The following is a 23,022-nucleotide window of genomic DNA, read 5'->3' as shown; positions in this document are numbered from 1 at the left end:
TAAAAAAAATGAAGCAGAAATAATCCAAAACGAATGACTAAGCCAATGGCAATTTTGTCTTGCCTTAATTGTCAGCCAAAAGGGCGGACCAAAAAGTAAATTACGAGCTGTCATGCAAAACCGAAAATGACTTGGACTCGGACTCGATCTCATTCCGAATCCGAATCCGAATCCGCTGCCCTTGGCACACAAGCCAAAGTCTGTGACTAACTTTGCCTTAATCGAGGCTTCCAAAAACCCTGCTCCGGAGATCCGTTAACTTCTATAAATAGCTGCTTCAGAAAAGCCAAGTGGCGGGACACACTGGCCAAAAACAGGAGATCTACCAATCAATTACAATCAATAACCATCAGTTTGGCTATTTTTCCCATGAGCAGCGCCAATTACAAAATGCTAATTGATATTTTCCTACAATTACGTTCAATGATAAGTGAACCTGAATTGTTGCAAAGATTTCAAAGATTTTTCCACAGTGCACGCGCTGTTTAAATTCTTGTTTCCTCCGCTCTGCGATTGTATTCAAATCGGCGAATCAGACACCGGCTGACCTTGCCAACACTCGACATCCAACAACCATTAATACTTGAAGCCAGTCTCTGGGCGAAGTTGCAAAATGTCTGCAGTTTCAATTTGTACACATTTTTTCACCATTTACTTTTATAATTTGTGTTTTTTTTTGGGGTGCTCAGCTGGGCTTGACGGATTTCCGCATTTTTAAAAGCCAGCAAACCTCGACCCCGCTGAACTCGTGGAGCTCCCAAGCTCGACGGGCCGTAGCTTTCCACACTTATTTTGTGGAAAACTCGGCCCTTCATGAGGGTTAAGTGCAGTGTGCTCAAGCCAAGAAAATCTCTTTCGAATCGCGTAAAAAATTCCATATAAATAGTGTTTGCATGAAGTTTTTGTTAGCTGGAATACTGAATCTCTGCCACCCGTTATCACTACAAAAAGCCGAGGCACGAGTTGTTTTCACAGGGAAAACAGCGTAGTAGTGATAACAGAGTTCTCGGGTCTCCCGATTTATCTCGCCCGCTACTCTTACGTAAATAAGTATCTGTGAACGCGGCAATTTGTTTGCCATTAGCTGCGAGAATAGTTCAACAACACCGATGTTTACTGTTTGATTGATCATATTCAAGGTGCTACAAGTGATCTTTGTTGATTGTTTGTCTTCGCCGCTGGTAATTGTTGTTTGTCTAGTCATCGTTTCCGAATGTGCGTAGTCGTGACAATCGAGCGTTTTCAGCCGTATCTTTGTTTGTGTATTTATAAAGCGGGTTCCCTGCACATGTGCTATATGCCATGTTCTTTTATGGAAATTTATTAGCTGAGTTTAAAGAGAATTAGTTTGGCATGTGATCTTGCTCTTCTGACGCATTTGTATTTATGAAAATGCTAATAGCAGCCATCACAATATCTTTTGTTGATATACTCAGAACGATTTGTCGACGGCACACCCTGTTCCAAAACTTCCAGACTTTCCAATTTACTGTGCCTATTTTGCCCATTGAATGTTATTAACTAAATTAAAATAAATATTTGCCTGAGATCGCCCGCAGATATTGGGCACACCCCTAATAACTGAGTCATAAAGTGCACAATACACGATCGTCGTTTGCGTCAGTTTGCCCGATAAATTAGCGTAAATGGACCCAGATCCAAATGGAAATACCTCGAAGCTAACAGCTCCCTTTCGATTCAGAGTCACGCTCCAAATTTTGGAGCCCAGCACCGATGGTCACTGGACCTATTTTGGTCTTCTCTAGGTCGGGAAATACGTCACTTTTGGCTGTTCAGACAGACCGCCTTTATTATTGTTTACCTTTGGCAACATCGCCAATTGTCACTTCCCCTTTTACCGCGTCGCCCACTTTCATTCACAATTGGCTAATTTGTCGATGATTAAGCTTTTGATGCACTCGCAAATGGTAGAGGTGAAAAAAAACGCGAGACTCACTCATTCACACGCTCTTACCAATTGGCCGAAATTAATTTGCAACTCAGATAAATGCGATTGTGTGTTGAATGGGTTGCAAGAGAAGTTCGGTGCGTAATTCCCCAAATCCGGCAAGGATTGTGGACATAAAATAGGAAATCGGTCGAGTAATTGATTTTTGAAGCAATTTTCATATGCTGAGCATGGGTAAACTTTTGCAGATCCCACTGTTTTGGTTTGATTTCATTTAAATAGCCATTTATTGCTATTCTACTGCTCACTCACCACTGCGCCTGACGCTTGTCAAAGTTGGTAGATCAACAGGCCATAAACAAAATCAATCCACAAACGTGAGGCAAGTCGCAAAAACATGGAAAGTTTACAACACCGTCGACGGCAGAAACGAAACAGCAACTGAAACAGCAAACGTGTGTGGCTTTTGCAATATAAATAACAAATACATTATTGTGATTTTGTTACCAACAACAGGCCTGAAAACCGTGGGCATCGCCATTCCCAGTGACTCTTCAAATATTCCGTGCGCGAAACTGCAGAGCTCTTTGGTTATGCAAAAGACCTCCGAAAATAACAAACAACAGGCACAAAAACATAAACTAAACGCTGGTGGAGCCAAAGACAAACGAATCACGTCGCTGCAGCTGGTCAAGTGAAATTTTTCTTTCGTAATGAAAATCAAACATTATCCGGGCAAAGCCGTCGATGCGAGTCTCTCGCTGGAGGGCAGCAGCGCTATGGGTGCACTGTACGAGGCCAATTGGCTGAGGGCTGCGAATCAGCCCGCTCCAGCCACAACGGGCTCCAAATTGAGCAGGCAGAGCAGCTCCGCCGGCAGCAGTTTCCTCATCGAGGGCATCTCTGCCCTGAGCAAGTACCAAATGACCCTGGAGAATATCCGGCAGCTGGAGCTGCAGTCGCGGGACAAACGCATAGCAAGCACGATCAAGGAACTCAGCGGCTACAGGCCATCGGCACTGCAGCATCATCAGCAGCAGCAGATGCACAACGTTTGGGTGGCCGAGGATCAGGATCAGGAACACGAAGAGCAGGAAGAGGCTTCGGATGGAAAGGATAAGTTGTCTAGTACCCAGGAACCCCCAGCAGTTAACCACTATGTCCTGGATCCCACGGAGAGACCAAGAGTTCCAAGACCCCGACAACAGTTCTCCGTGAAACCGCCTTCCTTGCGTCGCTCCCAAACCATGTCGCAACCGCCCAGTTATGCCACCTTGAGATCGCCCCCGAAAATCAAGGAAAATCTCAGCAACAGTTCCTCCGCCTACTCCACATTCTCCTCGGCTGCAGAGGACTCCCAGGATCAAGTAGTGATCTGCCAGCAGCCACAGAGACTGATGGCTCCGCCACCCAGAGAACCGCCTCCAGAGCCACCCAAAAGGGTATCGAAACCCCTGAGCAGATCACAAACTTCGGTTCAGCGGTATGCCACGGTTAGGATGCCCAACCATACCACTTCGTTCAGCAGAAGTGTGGCCAGATCTAGGGACTCCACCGCTTCACCGAGACGTCTCAGCTTGGAGCAGGCCATCGAGGGACTCAAACTGGAGGGGGAGAAGTCTGTTCGTCAGAAGAGTCCACAAATCTCACCAGCTGCCAGCAGTAATGGCAGCTCCAAGGATCTCAACGGGGAGGGTTTCTGCATCCCACGACCCCGCCTCATCGTTCCAGTGCACACATATGCCCGTCGACGAAGAACGGGAAATCTCAAGGAGCAATCCAGTGGTGGACAAGAGGAGGAAGCAGAGAAGGGTAAGGGGTGGAAGGATTTCGATGTTTTAAAAAAAATCAAATCAGGCAGGATAGATAGGCATAGTATCTTTTATTTCGATAGGATAGGACAGAATTATGATTATACATATATACCCAATTAATGTTAATACTTTCTCCCCAGATGGACGCGTGGAGGTTTCCCGCGAGGGCAAGTACCTCTCCACCCTGTCGGGTGCGAAGGTCCTTGGCGAACTGGCGATCCTGTACAACTGCCAGCGGACGGCGACCATCACCGCGATCACCGAGTGCAACCTGTGGGCCATCGAGCGCCAGTGCTTCCAGACCATCATGATGCGAACGGGCCTGATCCGGCAGGCGGAGTACAGCGACTTCCTCAAGAGGTGAGTTGCCCTCCCCGATCAGTGGCTTTCTTCTTCGAAATACCTCCTCCATCTCCGCCTCCTCGGCCACTCCTCTCGAAGACCAGACCAGAAGAGACTTCCCCATTGCCAATCGGCGATTTAATGTGCATTTTAATGAGCCTGTGAGCCTGTGGCGATTTGTTGGCGAGATGGTGCCGACTGGTTATTTGCAATTTGGGCGTAATTAATGTTCATTTGCACTTAATTATATCAATTCCGCAGTGCAGCTCGTGTATGGTCATTACTCTATAATGGCAAATGTAAAAATCGCTTAGCTTGAGGATTTTTTTTTTTAGCCCGGTCGATTTGTGTGTTCAAATCGTGCAAGGTATGGCGAATAAAGTAAGGTAACTTTCTCCGCCGGCCCCATCGACGGCATCTCTTCAGATCGAATGCAGCATTATGGTCATCTCATCATCGTCATGGTGTTGGGCGTCCATATGACGTGCAATGGCTCAAACTCAAATGAAAACTCACTTCAGCTAAACTTCAGGCTGCGGCCAACGAACGCATAGAAATTTCTTTCCCAATGCCAGCCATGGCAACCAGTTTTTTGGCCAAGTCTGCGCGGCGGTTTCAAGTCTCACTTCCATCTCCAGTCGCTCCTGCCTCCGGAGTGACCGGCAAATTAATCGCGTTTAATTGGTCGTCCGTAAAAACTGCTAAAAACCATAATTGAGGCCTCGACCATGCACTCGTTGCCTATTCCACATTCGAGAAGTAGCGGAAAAAGCAGATTGAAAATGAAAGTGCAATGGGCTGATGATGACGATGATCATAGATTCAGATACAGATACTGCAGCTGCAACTGCAACTGCAGCTTTAACTCCAGATACATGAGAGCATTCACTGAAAAAATGCTAGCCGGCGGGAAAAAACAGAATGGGAGGAGTTCAGCTTCGATTACGCTGCTCTACAGATAGAGAAAAAGGTTTAGAAATATTCCTCAACGGTATATCAGAATCGAAAATGCTTGTTAGATAAACTGTAAATTGAAACTTAGAAACGATGGCTTTATAGAAGATAACTTGTTGATCTTTTTGTTAAGTGTAACAATATAAGATGTGTGCGATGCACACAGAAAAGTTCCAGCCGGAGGGAAAACCGTAATGGGAGGAGTTCAGGTGCGACTTTCAGCTTGAAGATCGATGTAGGTCAACAATAGATACCCATTACTGTGGAATTCTCTTATCTAGATCGAACTTGGCTCGGCCACTAATTACAGCACTTTCTTTGGCCTGCAACGCAGATTATCTCGAATGAAACTAACAATTTTTGGTCTTCTTATCTACCGCTAGTGTGCCCATCTTCAAAGACCTGGCGGAAGACACGCTCATCAAAATCTCCGATGTCTTGGAGGAGACGCACTACCAGCGTGGCGACTACATAGTGCGCCAGGGCGCGCGAGGCGATACCTTCTTCATCATCTCCAAGGGAAAAGTGCGAGTGACAATCAAGCAGCAGGACACGCAGGAGGAGAAGTTCATTCGCATGCTGGGCAAAGGGGATTTCTTTGGAGAAAAGGCTCTCCAGGGGTGAGTTTCATTGAAATGATTACCATTTGTACTCCATAACTAATGTGTATCATATTTGTGCTTTAGCGATGATCTGCGCACGGCGAATATTATTTGCGAGTCCGCCGATGGCGTCAGTTGTCTGGTCATCGATCGCGAGACCTTCAATCAGCTAATTTCCAATCTGGACGAGATCAAGCATCGCTACGACGACGAGGGCGCCATGGAACGCAGAAAGTAAGCGAATATTTGAAAAAACACGAATCAAGATAAGCAATGAGGAATTGAATCAATCGAAAGCAAGGTCAATGAACTACCTCCAAATCAACAAATTTTTGTTGATGTTTTAAATGTATAATTACCCGATAGTCAAGTGAGGGCTATACAAAATAACCACATTCGATTTGACTCAAACTAGTAGTTATAGTACGCTTGGCAAGATTAAAGATGATTACTTTGGTCTTAAGAAGCTGATTTAATCAAAATGTTAGTTTACTAAAAGTCTTCAGCTTATTTTTATTATAAACCCATTTGAATGTTTTAATACATGGACTAACAACCCATCTTACTTGCAGGATCAACGAGGAATTCCGGGACATCAACCTCACAGATCTGCGCGTCATCGCAACTCTTGGCGTTGGAGGCTTCGGCCGCGTAGAGCTGGTCCAAACAAATGGCGATAGCTCCAGGTCCTTCGCCCTCAAGCAGATGAAAAAGTCACAGATCGTGGAGACGCGTCAGCAGCAACACATCATGTCCGAGAAAGAGATCATGGGCGAGGCCAATTGCCAGTTCATCGTGAAGCTGTTCAAGACCTTCAAGGACAAGAAGTACCTGTACATGCTGATGGAGAGTTGCCTGGGCGGAGAGCTCTGGACGATTCTGCGGGACAAGGGCAACTTCGACGACAGCACCACCCGCTTCTACACGGCGTGTGTGGTGGAGGCCTTTGATTACCTGCACTCGCGTAACATCATCTACCGCGATCTTAAGCCGGAGAACCTTCTGCTCAATGAACGAGGATACGTGAAGCTGGTGGACTTTGGCTTTGCCAAGAAGCTGCAGACGGGCAGGAAGACCTGGACTTTCTGCGGCACTCCAGAATACGTGGCTCCCGAGGTGATTCTCAACCGGGGCCACGACATCAGTGCGGATTACTGGTCGCTGGGAGTGCTCATGTTCGAGTTGCTTACTGGTGAGTAAAGAAAGGGATTTCAGTACCACCAAAAACTAAATAACCAATTGGTAATGCTTATTCTAGGTACCCCTCCATTCACGGGCTCGGATCCCATGCGCACCTACAACATTATACTTAAGGGCATCGACGCCATCGAATTCCCAAGGAATATCACCCGCAATGCCAGCAACCTGATCAAGAAGCTCTGTCGCGACAATCCCGCCGAGCGTTTGGGCTACCAGCGTGGGGGAATCAGCGAGATCCAAAAGCACAAGTAAGATCCATTTCAAATTGTATGTGAAGTAGATACTGATTATTATTATTCCCCGCACAGATGGTTCGATGGCTTCTATTGGTGGGGCCTGCAGAACTGCACCCTGGAACCGCCCATTAAGCCCGCCGTGAAAAGCGTGGTCGATACAACAAACTTTGATGACTATCCTCCCGATCCAGAGGGTCCGCCGCCAGACGATGTCACTGGATGGGACAAGGACTTCTGAGGAGAATTAGAACCCGTTTCCTAGACGATGCTCTCTAAACGCTTCTGCTGCAGAAAACCAGGAGGACATGAAAGCAAGGGAGGAAAATTGATCTTAAGTGCGCCATATGTACGCCAAAGCCAACAGCAACAGTCAGCAGCTCGCATCGAAAAGCTGCCCCAAAAAACAAAGAAACGTAGCAGTCGCAAGGCCAAGGGCCGACACAAAAGCACAATCATCCATCGTCGTAGCTCCATTTGAGATTTATAGATACGTCTCCGTGATGTTATACCCATGATGTGCAACGCAATGAATTTATTAACGAGTTTATAACTATTATTTTATAATGAGGATATATGTGTCTAGTTCGCTTGGAATTGATGTAAATTGTAAGTAGGTCTGTGACTCTGTTCGAGAGCTCTGTTAGCCATGTGCATTGTATAAATTCAGCTATTTGTATCTATTAAATATTTTTAACATAATTATTACACATCATTGTTAAAGCATACAAATCGGGTTGCCTTATAGTCTGTAAGAGAACATTTGAAAGCAACATTTGACCAAGATCTTCCGTCACACATTTCTTAAAATTCTATGTGGCCTCTCTACTGTCTTTCATTAGTCTTAGCGATCATGTCTATTATACGTACGAATAACATGCCCTTTTAATTGTCTTTTTTAAGTAAATCAGCTAGAAATTGAATAAACAAATTGATCCGATAAATCGTTGTATCTTTACATCAACATCACAAGAAATTGTTAGATACTGCTGGCCATTGCTGCCTTCTATAGGTTTCTTCGGTTGTGGTAGATAAGATATTCAATATTACAACATTCACAGTACACTTTTTAATTTCTTTAAGTGCATGGTGAAATTAACAGTGTTTTTACAGCATGTAAAGCCGCCCACTCAACTTGACCTTTTTCAAGGTACTTCCTATATGGGCGCTTCTCTGGGCACACGTTTTCACTTGGCAAATAGTGCAGTGGAAAATATGCAGTAAAAAGAGGAAACGCTGAAATGCAAACGAAGTTGGCCAAAAACGAAACTCAACTACGTGACGAACGGAAGACGAATAGCCATGCAGAGAAAGCCGAGAAAAATCAGTCAAAATGCTACACAAATTAAATAAGAACATTCTGTCACTGACGTTAGTGCAGATCGCAACAGAAAACTGAAGCTCTGCAATTGGAGTACGAATGTGTGACAAGAGGATCGAGTAGATATATAATTTTTTTTTCGCAACTTACTGAGATTGCCGCCATATGTTAATGAACTGAACAAAATGGGTTTGATTTCGAGCTGGGGGCAACTTTTGCTGGTGTTGCTGTTGGTTGTGGGCCTATCGTTGGGTCTTCCGAGCTTGGAAAATCAGACGCACGAACAAATCGAACAGATAATAGGTGAGTCGTGGATTTATTAAATAATAATAAGCTGGATTTTAATAACTCTGTTCTATTCTATATTCAGCCTGCAGACAGCCCAAGGCACCTGGTTTGTGTCGAGGTCACCAGTTGCGATATGCCTACAATAAGAAGACCGGGAACTGCGAGAGCTTCATCTACACGGGCTGCGCCTCCACCGAGAACAATTTCCTGACCTTCGAGGAGTGTCGCAGGGATTGCATGCAACGTCTGCGCTACTGAAGTCCTTTTTAATGATGCTTAATATATATTTGTTGTCACAGAAATTGTCAAGTCATGTGTAAATCTTAGTGGACTACGATCTCTTTGGCTTCTTGCCAACTTTTTTGTGGGCTAACTTCGCTGGATTCCGTTTGCACAGATAGCATAGGACTACGATTAGTAGAATTAAAGGTAACAGAATCAGGACTACACTATCCAGTGAATGGTAAACAAATCCATTCAGTTCTATGCCTGGAGATTGAAGTAGTCTGGCGGCAATCAATCCATTGCTAATGACATGTTCCACACACCAAATGGCTGATTCCAGAGGCGTCTGCTGACGTTCGTTGAACACCTTGGAGACCTCAAGAGATCGTTGGGCGTAACTGCAAAGATATGGGTTAAACTAACTGCTTACTTAAAAAACATTAGAAAATCACCTGTTTTTACGAAGCTCTGCAAGGGCTTTCTTTAGGTTTTGTACAGTGATGTCTTGGTAGTCCAACTTCAGGCCCATTCCACGATTTTGCACCGAGAATGCATTCAGGAACTGATCTCCGTAGATTGGGGTGACTAGTAGGGGTTTGCCACAATGCACCGATTCGGTGGTTCCAAGTAAGCCGCCATGGGACCAAAACAACTTTACTTTGGGGTGACCTAAAGTAGAAGCAATCTTAAGTTAGAAAATGTAAATAGCTCTCGTCTGCGTTTCACGGCATAACTGGTTTTATGTCCAGTCCATTAATAAATTGGAAACCTGCTTAGGGAATTTAAAGGTAATAACTTACATAGAAGGGCTAATTGGGGAGCCCATTTGACGAAGAGGAACTTGGAGGAATCTGTATCGGGAGTCTCTTCCGCCTCCCATTTCCAAATGATCTTCAAGGGCTGGCTTTTTAGAACTTCTAGTATGGCTGACAGTTTATCTTCGTCAATACTTGAAGCCCGCACCATTGAACCCCAGCTTATGAAGATCACACCCTCCGCTGATTGGTTAAGGAAATTGGCGATATTCTGTGGTAACTCCTGCTCCGCCTTCTTGGTGATATGTACTCCTCCGATTTCCACAAATTGCAGTGATTGTGGACGGCTTCCCATCAGGGAGTAATGTTGATTTCCGAATATAAAAGCGGTTTGAGTTCGAGCCACTTCTTCCACATCTACTTGCACTCCAAGATACTTCCGTACCACCTCGTTGTCAGCCCTACTGGAATGGTACTTGTACAGGAACTTTAATAACTTGGCCTGAACAAAGTTGAGCAGTCGTTCGTGCCAGTTCAGCTGGCCAGCGAATCCCACGAATTCCGACTGTATGAAGGCAGGTGTGTCGGGCAGATCGATGCGATCGTAATAGTAGGGCATCAGCGCACAGGTACTCAAGCCTATAATTGGAAGGTTTAATATCTTGGCCAAGGCCAGTTGGCAATCGGAGTTGAAGTATTCCGTGAGTAGCAGATCATAGGGCTTATTTCGATGGCGTTCGATGGCCCCTTCTATGTGGCCACTGGCGAAGAGGTGCTCGCAGGTCTTCTGGCCCTCTTCGTGCAGGGCCACATACTCTCGGATCAGCACTCCCAGGGATCTGGTGGGTGTGTGCTCCGTCAGGGGAACCAAGTTGATCGTGGTGCTCGACTGATCCTCTCCAGGCGCCGAAATCAGTAGCTCCTCGTAGTTGGGATAGGCTCCGGCTTGGGGGTTCTTTACGTACGAGATCACCGTGATGTCATGACCACGATGCGCCAGCTCGTTCAGGATGGGCATCACCACCTTGAAGTGGCTGAAGCCGAAGTGCGGATACACGGCCAGAATATTACCGGCAGATATCGGTTGGGGAATTCCCAGAATCCCCAGCACAACAATTAACAATCCGCTGCGCAAACACGTTGTCATCGTTCCGTAGTTTTCCACCGATTGAATCGGTTACCCAACTCTCTGATCCGATAACCTTATCTCCCATTGTGCAGTGAGATTCTAATGGGATCGATGTGTTTTGGTTAATCAAAGTGTTTGTTGTGGTTTCTGATTGGAGAGTGCAATCGCAGTGAGCTGCACTTGCTTGGCTTCCAACTGGAACTGATATCGATAGTGATATATCGATAAGGCGCGGGTGACTTAAGTACTTTGATATAATATGCAAAAGCCGATGCTATTTCAATACAGTTGAATATCTATGGCTAATCCCTATGCATTCCCTTTTTTTTTTAAATAAATTATTCTTTATTCAATTGTGCTTAGTAGATCCCAAGAAGTCGATATTCATAGCATGCTTTCAGGCTAACATGAATTCTTTGCATGCGTTGCCACTAGGTTTTACAGAGCTCAGCATAGGTGGCGCCACTATTGCCGCTAAAATTTAAATGAAAAGAAAAAGTTTAATGTATATCTGCCAAAAAGAGGAAACCCTTTTCAAATCGGATTTCTTACAAAAAAGCAAAACAATATTGTGATAAGAAAATTTCGCCCATATAAATAAGCATACATTAATTCATTTTAATTTTGTACCCATATTTAAGAAATGCTAGCATCTATGTTGAAATCTTCAAATCTGTCTTCAAATATCCATTGTAAAATTAAATCAAGTGTTAGCTGAAGTCAACTGTCTCAACGACGAATGCAAAAGGGCCTCAAGATATTCGACTAGACAATTGAATTGCGATGGCGATGCGGAAATACGCCCTCAAAACACATCGATAATGGACAGTAGTAAGCGTTAATTGAACCGCAAGCGATGTGGAGCGATAATAAATGCAATTGCCATTCGAAATGCAGCCAGGCATCGAAAGAATATCCGCCCAGAGTTACAGATACAGATACATTCACACCAGCAGCTGCTGCAGCTGGCTGTCTGTCAAGTGCACTTTGCACTTTGAGCTGTGGTCGCTGGATTTTGGATTTGGACTCGAGTTTGGGTTTGGGCATGGGTTCTGTGTCTGGTTTGGCCGGGTCCCAGTGACATGCCCGCAAGATTAGTGGCGGTAATTTGAAGTGCCTGTCCCTGCCCAGAAATGCACTTGGAAAAAAGTCCCAAGGGGTTTGCAAGGCGACAGGTTATAATAATGTGTATCTTTTTAATGAAGTGTTAAGTTTACATTGTATGTATGACTTATCTGCATCTTGAACATCCCTTGAAGTAATTCAGATAGAAATATTTCATAAAATATTTTGAATATTTCCAATATTTCCAGTGTGGCATAATTTTTGAGGATGCCAGAAGAATTGGCTCGTTGCATTAATTGGATTGGAGTCGTTCGATGATGGCTCGTTGGGTAAATTGAAAGGGAATCCAAGTGCTGGTGGGTGGTGGGGGAGTTGAGCGTTGGAGTGGCTCCACACCAGCTAATGGGAGTGGGCGTTGTGTCGACCCACTTCCCAGGCCATTTCGATGCCGATTGGCTCTGGGCGAAACACTCTCTCACACTTGATGATAGCAGCCAGTTAACGCTAAGTGTTTTTTTCTTGGTAAGTGTTCGTCTTTTTGTTTTCTCGATAAAAAGTGTGTTAAATTTTACAAAGGCAAATTGTATTTCGACAAAGCGGGGCAATTAAAAACGAACATTCCTGGCGATAAGTAGGTGCCCATGGGACCAATTATATTTCAATGGAGTGTGGGGCTGGTGGCTCTGGTTCCGTTGATTCTGGTGGCTGTGAGTGGCTTCGATCGGTAGTTTCGCCCCCATTATAAGCCCAGATTGCTGATATTGCGTTGTTTTAGTTTCTGTTTCTGTCGGAGACTGGGTTCTGAACATGAGCGGGAGGTCAAATACACATGGGAAACGCCTCCACGCTTTTGGGCACTTCTGGTCTTGGCTTATCGTGAGCCTAGTTACAGTGGATCGATCTCAAGGTTCCCAAGGCCCTTCTCCTTCGCTGGTCCCACCAAGTTTTGACTCATGAATAATGTCGTCTTATCTGACTTAGAAGTTTTTAGTTTTCCATTTAGAAAAAATAAGAGTTTCGATAAAGTCCGTAAATAGCTGGTTTCTAATTCATTTATTAACTGAATGTCGTGATTTCACTACATAACAGAAACCAGCTGACGTCAGAGTTATGTGCAGACTACCCCCAAAATGATATATTCTCGATCCAAGTCAGTGCTCTTGTGACGCAATTCAGAAAACACGCGCCCCCATTGTCCGGCTTTAATGGTCGGCTATTTGGAGCGAGGTCCTTTTTATGGGGACCCTCTCCGCAGGACTTAATTAGAGCGCTGTTTGCACAGATTTCAGCATTTCACCATTTGAGCATTTCGCAGTTATGATCCAATTTGGCTCGTTTAAGGACACACGCCCCGGCTCATTTGTTTGCCCATTTGTCTGGCTGTTTACTTCGATTGTCGCCTGAGCATCGATGCCCAGGATTAGTAGGCAATCAAAGGAGGACACAGCACATGGGTGGACACATCGCAGGACATGTGTGCCCAGCGGGCGACGTTCGGCAGACAGCTGCCAAGATTGGAACCGGGAGTAGGGCCTACTGGGGTCCAGCGGGGGTGATCTAATTAACGTCCGGTCAAAGGCAAACAGTACACTTGAAAAAAAAAGATAAGCCCCTTAAATTAAACATCTATAACTTTACATTCCGATGAGCTACGGAAGTTACTGAACTCACAGCTCTTTACTTCGAGAGATTGAGTAGTTTAGGTTGTATCTGTTTCCAGTGCCTCTTTTCTCGCAGTGCCCACCTTTCCCTAGCAACTAATCGAGCTCGTGCCTCCGGACAATGACGGGTAGCTATCTGCTGGACTGAGCAGGAGGAGGAGGACTGACAGCAGATAACTGGCCAATCTCGAGTCCGAAATGCAGTTGCAGTGGCGGTCACTTGGAGCTGCAGTTTCCTGTCCCCCGTCGAGTGCCGAATGTTGAAAGTCGAATGTCGAATGCCGAGGGGCGCATTAAGGTGGACTGCACGAGCTACTTGAATTGGTTTTCGGTTTGGATCGCTTCGATTCCATTCGATTCGGTTTGGGGCATTTGTGTACGTGCACCTGAAGCCCACTGCCACTTGTGTTAGCCACTCAATGGATTTCAGCTGATGTAAGCTGCTCCACAGCTAGGCAGACAATCGGCGATAGCTTATCGGGGGGTTTGACTTGAAGGAGCTCTTCTGGTCGGGAGCTTAACTGCAACAAACATGCAGACGGGAGCTTAACTGCAACTTGTCTATTTCTTCAAGGGCTGCGATTGCACGCGATAAGCGAGCATTTGAATAGGCTCTAATCAACGTAATGCACTGACGACTAATGACAGATTGTTATTGTAACTGAATAATTATTTGTTATGTTAAATGAAATGGAATGTACTTTGCAAGGAGAAAAACTATTTGCATTGCAGTACCTTGGCCCCTTTGGCAAGGCCACGTTAACTACCAATTTCGAGTTTGCTGTCGCCTTGGCAAGTGTTAAAGCAACTTGATTCGTGCGCCGAAAATTCGGGGAAATCGACAATGGATCTGTTTGTCCATTACTTGATTCCGCATTCCGGATTCCGGGCGTACGCCTCTAAAAAGGAAGTCCCGAGTGGCCGGGGAAGGGCGTGCGCGCCGTGTAAACAAATGGAGAGGTGCGCACGCGCAATCCTCGAGTGCAGTTTTTGGTCGGGAGGGGAAATGGCCGAAAGGGAACTGGGCAGTCGGCATGTTTTACACGTGAATTACGATGACAAAAAGGCCAATAAAACGGGCCAACAGGCAAGGGCGAAGTGAAGGTGAAGCTGTTGCCGTTGCTGTTGGTGAAAAAGCAGAAGTTTGTCCTTCCGCCGGTTACAATATCTCATAGTTTGCGTATCTGTAGCTGCGCCTTCACCACGCGACGCGTTTTATGGCCTTTGTGCGCATTCGTGGAAACTATTCAATTGATTCGAAATTGCTGCAATATAAACGCAGTGCTGCCGATCGGATCTCTACGGATCGTAGGTAGAGGCCCCTGTCCATAAAGCCATATTTTCGGGATCGGGATCGGAATCGGGATATATGTACATATATCTGCTCAGGGACGCGCGTGTGTTTTTCAGGCACCGGATCGGTATTGAAGTATTGGAATCGGAAAGTGTGGCGAACTGCCTGGCAATTTGTTTACGGCCGGGGACAAAAGTCAGCCGAAGGTTGAGAAATCGGAGACCCAATGATGTTGCAATTATTGAACCTTCTGTATTTTCAAATTTCCATCATTAATAACACAGGCGGGGACCAAGGTGAAACATGGTTCCAGTTCGGATCGCCTCGCATCGTATCGGACGACTTGCTGTGACCATTAGCGAGTTTCGGCGGAATACGCGTGAATATATCTGCTAACAAAGCGCGACTCGAGCGCATCAATTGAAGGTGAAGGAAGGAAATTTCAGGAATGCCAGAGGAAACGCCGCAGGTAGCCCTCCGCCTGGGCCCGGGCCCACGGAACCCATGGAACTCCGTGAAACCCCTGAAGCCCTGGAACCCCGCGACTCAACTTGAGCATTAACGGTCCCAGCGAGGAGCCGGTGCTAGCATAAAGATCACCCATAATTATTCATCTTGGGTGGGGTTCCGCATAGCAGTTGCCAGTTTGCAGTTCCCAGTTCCCTGATCCGTAGACGTGAAAAACTGAAGGAAACTGAAACGCAGAATCTTCGCCTTGGGACCGCTCACTGTGTTTGTCAACGCAGATGCTAATCACAGCATTAGTCGCAGAGATTCCACTTCAGAGGACTCCGAGGATTCCTTGGCATTCGATATGCCAGTTCCGAAACCCAAAACTCTGATGGTTGGGCTAACCTCGTACCAGCGGCCAGCGGCGACTCAAGGCCACTGGCGTATAATTGCAATTGGATGGATGTCCAGTTTTCTCGGATAAAGTTGTCCCCGAGTATTTGGCAAACAGATAATTATTTGTAACTAGTTAGCAGCGGGATCTGCAGCATAACCTGCTGGATATCTAACCTGCCATGCAGGATGCGTGTGGTCCAAGGTGACGGAGCGGGCAGTCTGGGGTTAACCGTGGACCCAGGTTCGATTAGTTGGTCACCAAATGGAGAGATTTGATGGCTGTTTCTCGGGACTCAAATTAAGACATTACCGTACGGGATTTTCTGAGAAGGTTAAAGGATTGCAAGTAATTTGGCTTACTATATTACTATATATTACTATATATATTCTTAGTATATGGAAAATCTTAAAACTACGTGAAATGTGGATGAATAGATAGTGAGTGCTGTCAAGTGGGCAGGCATAAACAAACCTCTGGTTTTTCGTGTAAAGATACGTTTTATACTCAAGTCTTTTTACGATTCCGACTGGCACTCCTGGGAATCGATGGCCGCGATATCTGAAACTTCTCGCTCCGAGTTTAGTGGCATCGATGTTTTGTGACAACCACAAGAGTGCATAACATGGCTCCTTTCGCAGGCCTGTCAAAACGAAACCAAACAAAACCGAGCTGATAAGCAGGCTTGGAATTTTTAAGGAGTGTGGTTCGGTCGGTAGTGGGCTAGGACCCAGAGCTGGAACTCCACGGGCAGCCACTTGAGTGGTGCAACTATTTACTACCGTATTCGGATCTCCAGATTCCCCGAACCGGGCATTAGCCTTAAGTAGTCGTAAAAAGGCAACTGCGAAAGCCGGCAAACGGCCAGCACTCCCCCAAAAAACACACTTGAGATGCAAATGGAAATGCGATTATGGACCACACACAGGCGTCGGTTGGCCATCCGGAGATTTGACCAATAAATTCCAAATACTTAGTTGGAAATGGAAGCACTTTGGCCCAGTGCCTGAAAGTCTCTGCCACATGAATACAATGTCGACAATTAGTCTCAGGGAAAATGTAAACAAACTTGGGGGAGTGGAGGAGAGTTTTCAGAAATTGAAATTCCGCATCGGGTTACGGCGTATGGGTTACGGTCCATGGGTTACGAACTGGAGATCTGCTTTCTCCGCTACAGATCATTGGGAATTTTTTCCGTAATTTATGGATAGCGCCGCACTGTAAACAGTGCCCTAATAGCCGGATCGAAATAGCCAACATAGCATGTAATCGGAGCAAACAAACACTTGACACTCCCGCAAGTGGCGCTGAAGGATCGGAATTGGGATCGGAGGATCGCTGTCCTGGAGGATCCTCCATCTGGCAGGGAGCGGAGGCCCTTGGACCTTGTTTTTTGTGGGTCGCACATGTTTTGGCATCATAAATCACGCCGTGTCAGGGGTGCGACCTTTCGTGTCGTTCAAAACGCATTTTCACACTTTTCGTCGCCCAGTAATTTGAATACTTTACGAGGGCTCGCGAGATCTTCGCTGGAAATCATCGAAAAGCGAGAAGCGCGCCCCTTGGAGCATTATTAATTACACACTTGTCTTGGATTACATGGCCAGTGATGTGGGGCCGATTCAGTCACCATGATTATCTATCAATGGGTGGCCATCACCCCAGATTCCGATGGCCAGATCAAAGGCCCACGCCCTTCATCAATACTCGCCGTAATTAGACGTGGCTCACTCCGAAGCGCGAACACTCTCCCCGGGTGTTTTTGGGCTAATTGAAAAGATCGATCGCCAAGTGAAGCCATTGATGCCATTTCAATTAGTCCTCTGTGCTGATCCGCAGTTGAACCCTAGCAACTCCATTATTAATTAATCAAAGCCTCGTTTCGAAAGGAAAACAAAGTCAAGCTGACTCTTAACCCTAGGTGGGCTGAAGAAATATCAAAATGGATGGCACTGCAGTTCAATAAATTTTGTAATTTTATTTTAAAGCTAAATGTAAAAAATTGTAAAACAATCAAATACATATTTTAAAAATTCCATATCAAATTTCTGCCTTTCCCTTGCTACTTTTCCAAATTTTCCCCACACCATTCGACTGTGGAAGCCCAACCTTCCGCTCACTCAATCAAATCCATCAATGGGTTAATTCGGGGCGCGCATTTTGATTGGCGGTCGGCGGTTTACTTTGGGGGCTGCCGACAGAGAGGCCATGGAAATGGGTGCCCGCCCAACCAGCGAACCACTGAACCACCGGATAAGTTAACCACCATATCCACCGAGCCATCCGCCATATTGCTAAATCACAAACGCAAATAAAGCATAAAAGGAAAATAAATGGAAAAGGAGGGAAACAGCCGGCGAAATATGAAAGTCGACCGATGTTTATGACAAGCGCGGCGGCTAAAATCAAAGTCTCTGCCTGGTCACCCGTCTCTTTCTGCCGCCTCGCCGCATCTCCCTCGCTCCCGTGGGCCGTGGGGCATCGTAAAGGTGTTGTCGCCCCTCGCGCCGTTTTTTTATTATTAGATTTCTACCAACTCATTCTGTTTTTGCGACATTTTCGTAGCCCTTATCAAAATACGGGGTTGGCTCCGACTCCGTTTATTACCATACGGCAAACAGCGACGCAATCGCGGTGGGGCTGTTATGGGGATGGGAATGGGATGATATGATGGCATGATGGTGACTGCCGCCCGATCGATAAGCCAGCCGGGGAACGAGGTGCTTTCAGGTAGCTGACAGCCCACAAAGCGCCGATATCGAAATCGATGGGGGAGGAGTTTCGCAAGGTGAGTCATGGATTCGGGTGGAAATCAAAGCGGCTGAAGCAATCCAATCCAGAAAATGGTAACATATGATATTTTTATTAACTAGTCTTTAAACCATTGTATAATTAACGAAATTTACTAATTTAAATCTTATATTAAATAGGTAATAGATAATATATCTTGAAGATACACGAATCCTTAAATTAAATTGCGTTGAACTTCGGCTTACTCTTGTGTGGTAATCATAGCCCGAATTTGTTTACCAGCCCGTGAAAGGATTTATCTAATTATTTTGACAAATACAGGAAAGGATTGCCGGTGCGGGGAGTTGCTCACCAAAAACCGAACTCGGCCCTAAGCTCGTTGGATTCGCTACAGGAAATCGCAGGAATCGCGGGTTTGTTGTGGGGGAGTTGCCTTGCGCAGCACTAATATGACCAGAGAAGTCAACTGCCCTCCGGATCAATCTAATTATTTTGCCAAATAAAGTGCAACCCTTCTGCGGATCAACCCTTCCTGGATTCGCTACACTCAAAATGCGAGGCGAAAACAGACAAGGACGCGAACACGGAATGTGCAAATGCTCGAAGGATACTCGGTCCAAGTTCACTAATCCCTTAGCTACTCCTTTTGTCCGCGATAGCGATAGGGTCTTCCAGGTACGATGGTCGTGCGTGAGCTAGGGAATATCTGGTGATACATAGGTACCTCGTTTCGGGAAGGAGTAAAAGTGCGACGCGCCCACCGCAATGCGAAAGACAATGGCCCCGAAGCCAAAGTCCAGTTCAGGGTAACGTTTAGGGTTAGGTTTTCTAGGATACCGGTTTTACGATGCCAGCGACAATACCGATGGCATCCTGGCTACCTGGCTGCCCCGGCCCGAAACTCACCCGTCCACACCCTTTAATTACGCTAGTAAAGGGTACACCCCTTTTTCCGACGAGCCAGCGTTTTGGTTTTGGTCGCGGCAACTTAGGGCCATGGTGTCCTTGGGTTTACGATTCGCGGAGTCGCGGGCGTGACGCGTTTATGGTGTGTTTAGATACTTTTCGCAAGCAATTCAAATCGCAACAATGCCGCGTGCACCCGTCTTGTTCCTTTTCGACGGCAGCCTTGACTCCTGGACATCCCTTCGTCCACGGCTGGGTAAGAGATCCCAATAGATTTACCTAATTATCAGGCGAATACCAAGGACTTGAACAATTTTAGCGACTTTTTGGCGTTTTGCCGGCGAAATCGAGGTTGCAAAATGGTTGTTGTTGCCCAGTTCGTTGGAAGCATTTCCAATAACTGAAATTGTTTTTTCCTTTACCTCATCGCAGTGGCTATAGTTGGTCTGTTTTCGCCATGAAATTGCAAATTGCCTTTGAACGAAGCCTTGAACCGAGGCTTTTGGCCCTCTTCCATCTTGACTTGATGCCTGAGAAAATTGTGCTGCATTATACGAGTGCCGCCCCTTCCCCATTTAGAAAAAATTATATAAAATTGTTTCTAGGGAGAGAAAATGGCGTACTGAAATCTGTAAAGCATAAAATTTATAGTTCTGTTACTTATTTAAATTTGATTTCTCACTGGGATTTTTTAGTAGAAGTCTAGTCATAAAATACATTTCCTCGCTACTATTACTTCCTCGAATACACCAAAATCTACGATGACTTTTTTCAGTAGCCCAAAGAAGTTCGATTCGAAGGAAAAACTTCGAGATTTCCCTACAAGTGAAGGTCACCAAGTCGAGATTCCCAAAAAAAGGCCCCTGCTTCATTTTCCACGGCTAATATAAAAAGTGATTTTGGTGGAATAGCGAAACCCCTGGCATATGGCCCACTAAAAAGTCATTTTACAATTATTGCCGATGACTTCGCGCACTGCGTTGCTGACATTTCTGCTCTAAAAAATCTAATTTTATTCGTGGAAACACGAAAAAATACCATAAAATATGCATGGCAATGGTCCAAAAAAAGAGCAGACAATGAAAGCAGACCAAAAAAAACAGAAAGAACATTGCTAAAAACCGGGTCAGAGTCCGGAGATCCGAGAGTCAAGAACCAAGGGTCTTCTGCGAAGTGTCTTTGGGCGATTTTATGATGCCAAAGAAGCGACTAAGTAAGTTGTCATTTTCGGTTTATGATGATTTTGTGATTTTTTGCTCTCGTTGTTATATTTTTTACGCTCTACATTTTTGTACTTCGATGTTCGATTTTTTCGCTGGCCAGGGGCCAGGACCTCCGCAAAACAATGGCAGGCTACTAATGTCGAGCAGGCCGAGAGTTTTATAGTTTTTTATGGCTTTATGGCCGAGCCAATGACTTCTTTATTGGTGCAGGTCCTTGGCCCGGAGGAAGCGTCTCAGGTCTTTCCAAATTATTTTTTATTGCCATCGTTCCTGCTTTCCGCATCCCTAGGATTTGGTTTCCGTTTCCGAGTGGCGAAGGATCTCCACACTATAGATCTCGCGTTTTCCACATGCAAATAGTGGGACATGTGTTTCCCCCGGCAGAGGGCTAATCCTTTTGGCCATGTGTTGACAGGCGCAACAACAATAGTAACAATATTAGTAACGACAACAAATGGATATAGCAGGAAGTCAGCCAGTGCGATGCCATATATCATGTGCTGGGAAATATTCGGCCTGTGTCTTTCATGTGTCTCCACTCCGCTGGTGTTTATCTATTTATTTATTTATTTGCCTTTGTACACTTATGACATGATGTTAATTACCGCTCGCGACTCCACAGGCCGAAAGGCAGGGAACCGAAAGGGTGGGCGGAGTCCGGGCCGTCACTTTGAAATGGAAAAGTTCGCCGACTGTTTGCCAGCCGTCAACAGCGGCGACAATTGCCAAACGCCGAGGCTAAAGCTATCCGACTCCGGCAAACCGACGGCACATCCGATCCGATGTTGGAACGGATCGAAAATCGAAAATCTACAATCCCAGAGTTTCAGACACACGCACTCTGGGAAAAAACGTCCTGCAGCAGGACCTTTGCCTATTGATTAAGCCTGTTTGATCTTTGGCTCGCCGCCGCTTGGGAAAGTTTGTACTAAATGTTGTGTTAATATTGCTTAATTTAATCTCCCAAAGTCAATCCTGCCAAGGATCGCTTGTGACGGAGTGTGTCGCAATGGGCTTAGTCTTAGGATCCTTGGGTCCTAAGTCCGTACACGGGTAAAACCAGTCAATGGGAATGTTTCTTGTTTTGCCAAGTTAAAGGATTAGTCGCAGATCCATTGCGGAAATGCTTCACCTGGAAAGTCGACAAGTCAAAGTCATGGGAATGTACGGAATTCGGAAGCAGGATAATAGGATATGCATTATCCATGTTTTGTCGAAGTTGGGAAATGTCTTATAGTTTTCGGAAAATCCAACCAAAGAATAGGATTTAATTCGGAAGCATAAATATGGCAACTATTCATTAATGAGGAAAATTCCCTTATTAACAATTCGTATTTTCGTGAATATGAAAAATACGGCTTTATTATATAATAGCCCGAATAATATGATAATAATTGAAAAGATATTTAAATACAATATCTTATAAATACCAACTACTTTAATTTGTTGCTTTAATAACTATTGATTGGAAACATGCAACCAGTAGAACTGCTCTTTATTAACCTTTTTCTATGACTATAACTATTTCTCGTTTCCAACCAGCTTGCTTCAAAATAGGTTAAGAAAACTGCCCATAAAGTGCACCTGCTTGTCTCGATTCAATTACAAATTATTAAATAATTATCCAAGTGAGTAGCATGAAGCATTTCGAATGAGGAACTCATTAAAGATGATTTGACAAGCTCGAGTCGCACTTCAGCTGAAAACGGTGAAAGTTCAACTATTACTTAACAACTACTTTAACAACTAAATTACAATAAATACAATACTGAGTCAAATAATTAAACAAAAAACTAGAAAATAAATGGTGTGTGAAAGGCATACCCAAAACTAACCAGCGATTGTGTACAATCTTTTTAATGAAGTCTTTCAATTACATTACCATTACCTCAAACTCGTCGTTAATTCGCTGTAAAATATGTCCGGCATATCCTGCCGGAAACCCTTTTAAAAGCCAATCAATTTTCGCTACAAACGGCCGTTTCCGCCCACTCGAAACTTTTATCGCCATCGCTTTGAAGCGGCTAATTGAATTCCAGATTAAAGTGTAAAGCGAAATGGGGGGAATAAAAAAAACTGATTTGTATTGCAAATTAAAATTTAAGTGAAAACGAATCAGGCGCAAACACAAACAGGGACAATAGATTACAATATCCTGCGGCGCAGACAGCACGACATTAAAAAGGCACGAGGACCAGCGAGAGCTGGCGGGGAATGGGCATGGACATGGCAATGGAGGTGGAAGGGACGCGCCAGGACCTTCGTGCAGCTGCTGCTCCTGCTGATGGCACATGCGCCTGGGAGGGCTGCGTTTCGGGATTGGAACTGGGATGCGGGCTGGACTCCAGCGATGGCTGCCTGCCATCAGCGGCAGAAGCAGCAGCAGCAGCTACAGCAGCAGCAGCAGCAACGGCAGCAGCAGCAACTACGGCAGCAACATCGGCAGCAGCAGCAACACCAACAATATCCCAGGCTTGCGACCGTCAGGCCAACGGTTTCCGCTTGC

General features: G+C 45.4%; 3 protein-coding genes across 5 annotated transcripts in view; 2 read left to right on the top strand and 1 right to left on the bottom strand.

Moving 5' to 3' along the window:
• The window catches only part of LOC6730894 (cGMP-dependent protein kinase, isozyme 2 forms cD4/T1/T3A/T3B), a 29,664-nt gene extending 21,666 nt beyond the window's left edge, over positions 1–7,998 (top strand). For 2 of the 3 annotated variants that reach the window (XM_016179056.3, XM_016179051.3), the window contains 6 exons: positions 3,864–4,083; positions 5,403–5,639; positions 5,706–5,855; positions 6,194–6,813; positions 6,880–7,069; positions 7,130–7,998. In XM_016179056.3, coding sequence (XP_016023321.1) covers positions 3,864–4,083; positions 5,403–5,639; positions 5,706–5,855; positions 6,194–6,813; positions 6,880–7,069; positions 7,130–7,295 — 1,583 coding nt within the window. In that variant the 3' untranslated portion in view covers positions 7,296–7,998. Of the gene's footprint in view, positions 1–2,425; positions 3,722–3,863; positions 4,084–5,402; positions 5,640–5,705; positions 5,856–6,193; positions 6,814–6,879; positions 7,070–7,129 lie in introns of all 3 variants that reach the window. The other variant, XM_016179052.3, reaches the window with a different exon arrangement.
• Positions 7,999–8,338: 340 nt separating this feature from the next.
• LOC6730893 (kunitz-type serine protease inhibitor) lies at positions 8,339–9,000 on the top strand. Its single transcript, XM_002078021.4, has 2 exons — positions 8,339–8,678; positions 8,746–9,000. Exons 1-2 carry the CDS (start codon positions 8,561–8,563, stop codon positions 8,919–8,921), a joined length of 294 nt encoding a protein of 97 aa, XP_002078057.1. The 5' UTR covers positions 8,339–8,560; the 3' UTR covers positions 8,922–9,000.
• Positions 8,995–10,960, bottom strand: LOC6730892 (UDP-glucosyltransferase 2). Its single transcript, XM_002078020.4, has 3 exons — positions 9,689–10,960; positions 9,341–9,557; positions 8,995–9,286 (listed from the first exon to the last, which is right to left on the bottom strand). Exons 1-3 carry the CDS (start codon positions 10,788–10,790, stop codon positions 8,995–8,997), a joined length of 1,611 nt encoding a protein of 536 aa, XP_002078056.1. The 5' UTR covers positions 10,791–10,960.
• Between the last annotated feature and the right edge of the window lie 12,062 nt (positions 10,961–23,022).

The sequence above is a fragment of the Drosophila simulans genome, chromosome 2L (assembly GCF_016746395.2).
Source record: "Drosophila simulans strain w501 chromosome 2L, Prin_Dsim_3.1, whole genome shotgun sequence".
Classification (NCBI taxonomy): Eukaryota; Metazoa; Arthropoda; class Insecta; order Diptera; family Drosophilidae; genus Drosophila; species Drosophila simulans.
This window is presented reverse-complemented; position numbering and strand designations above follow the sequence as displayed.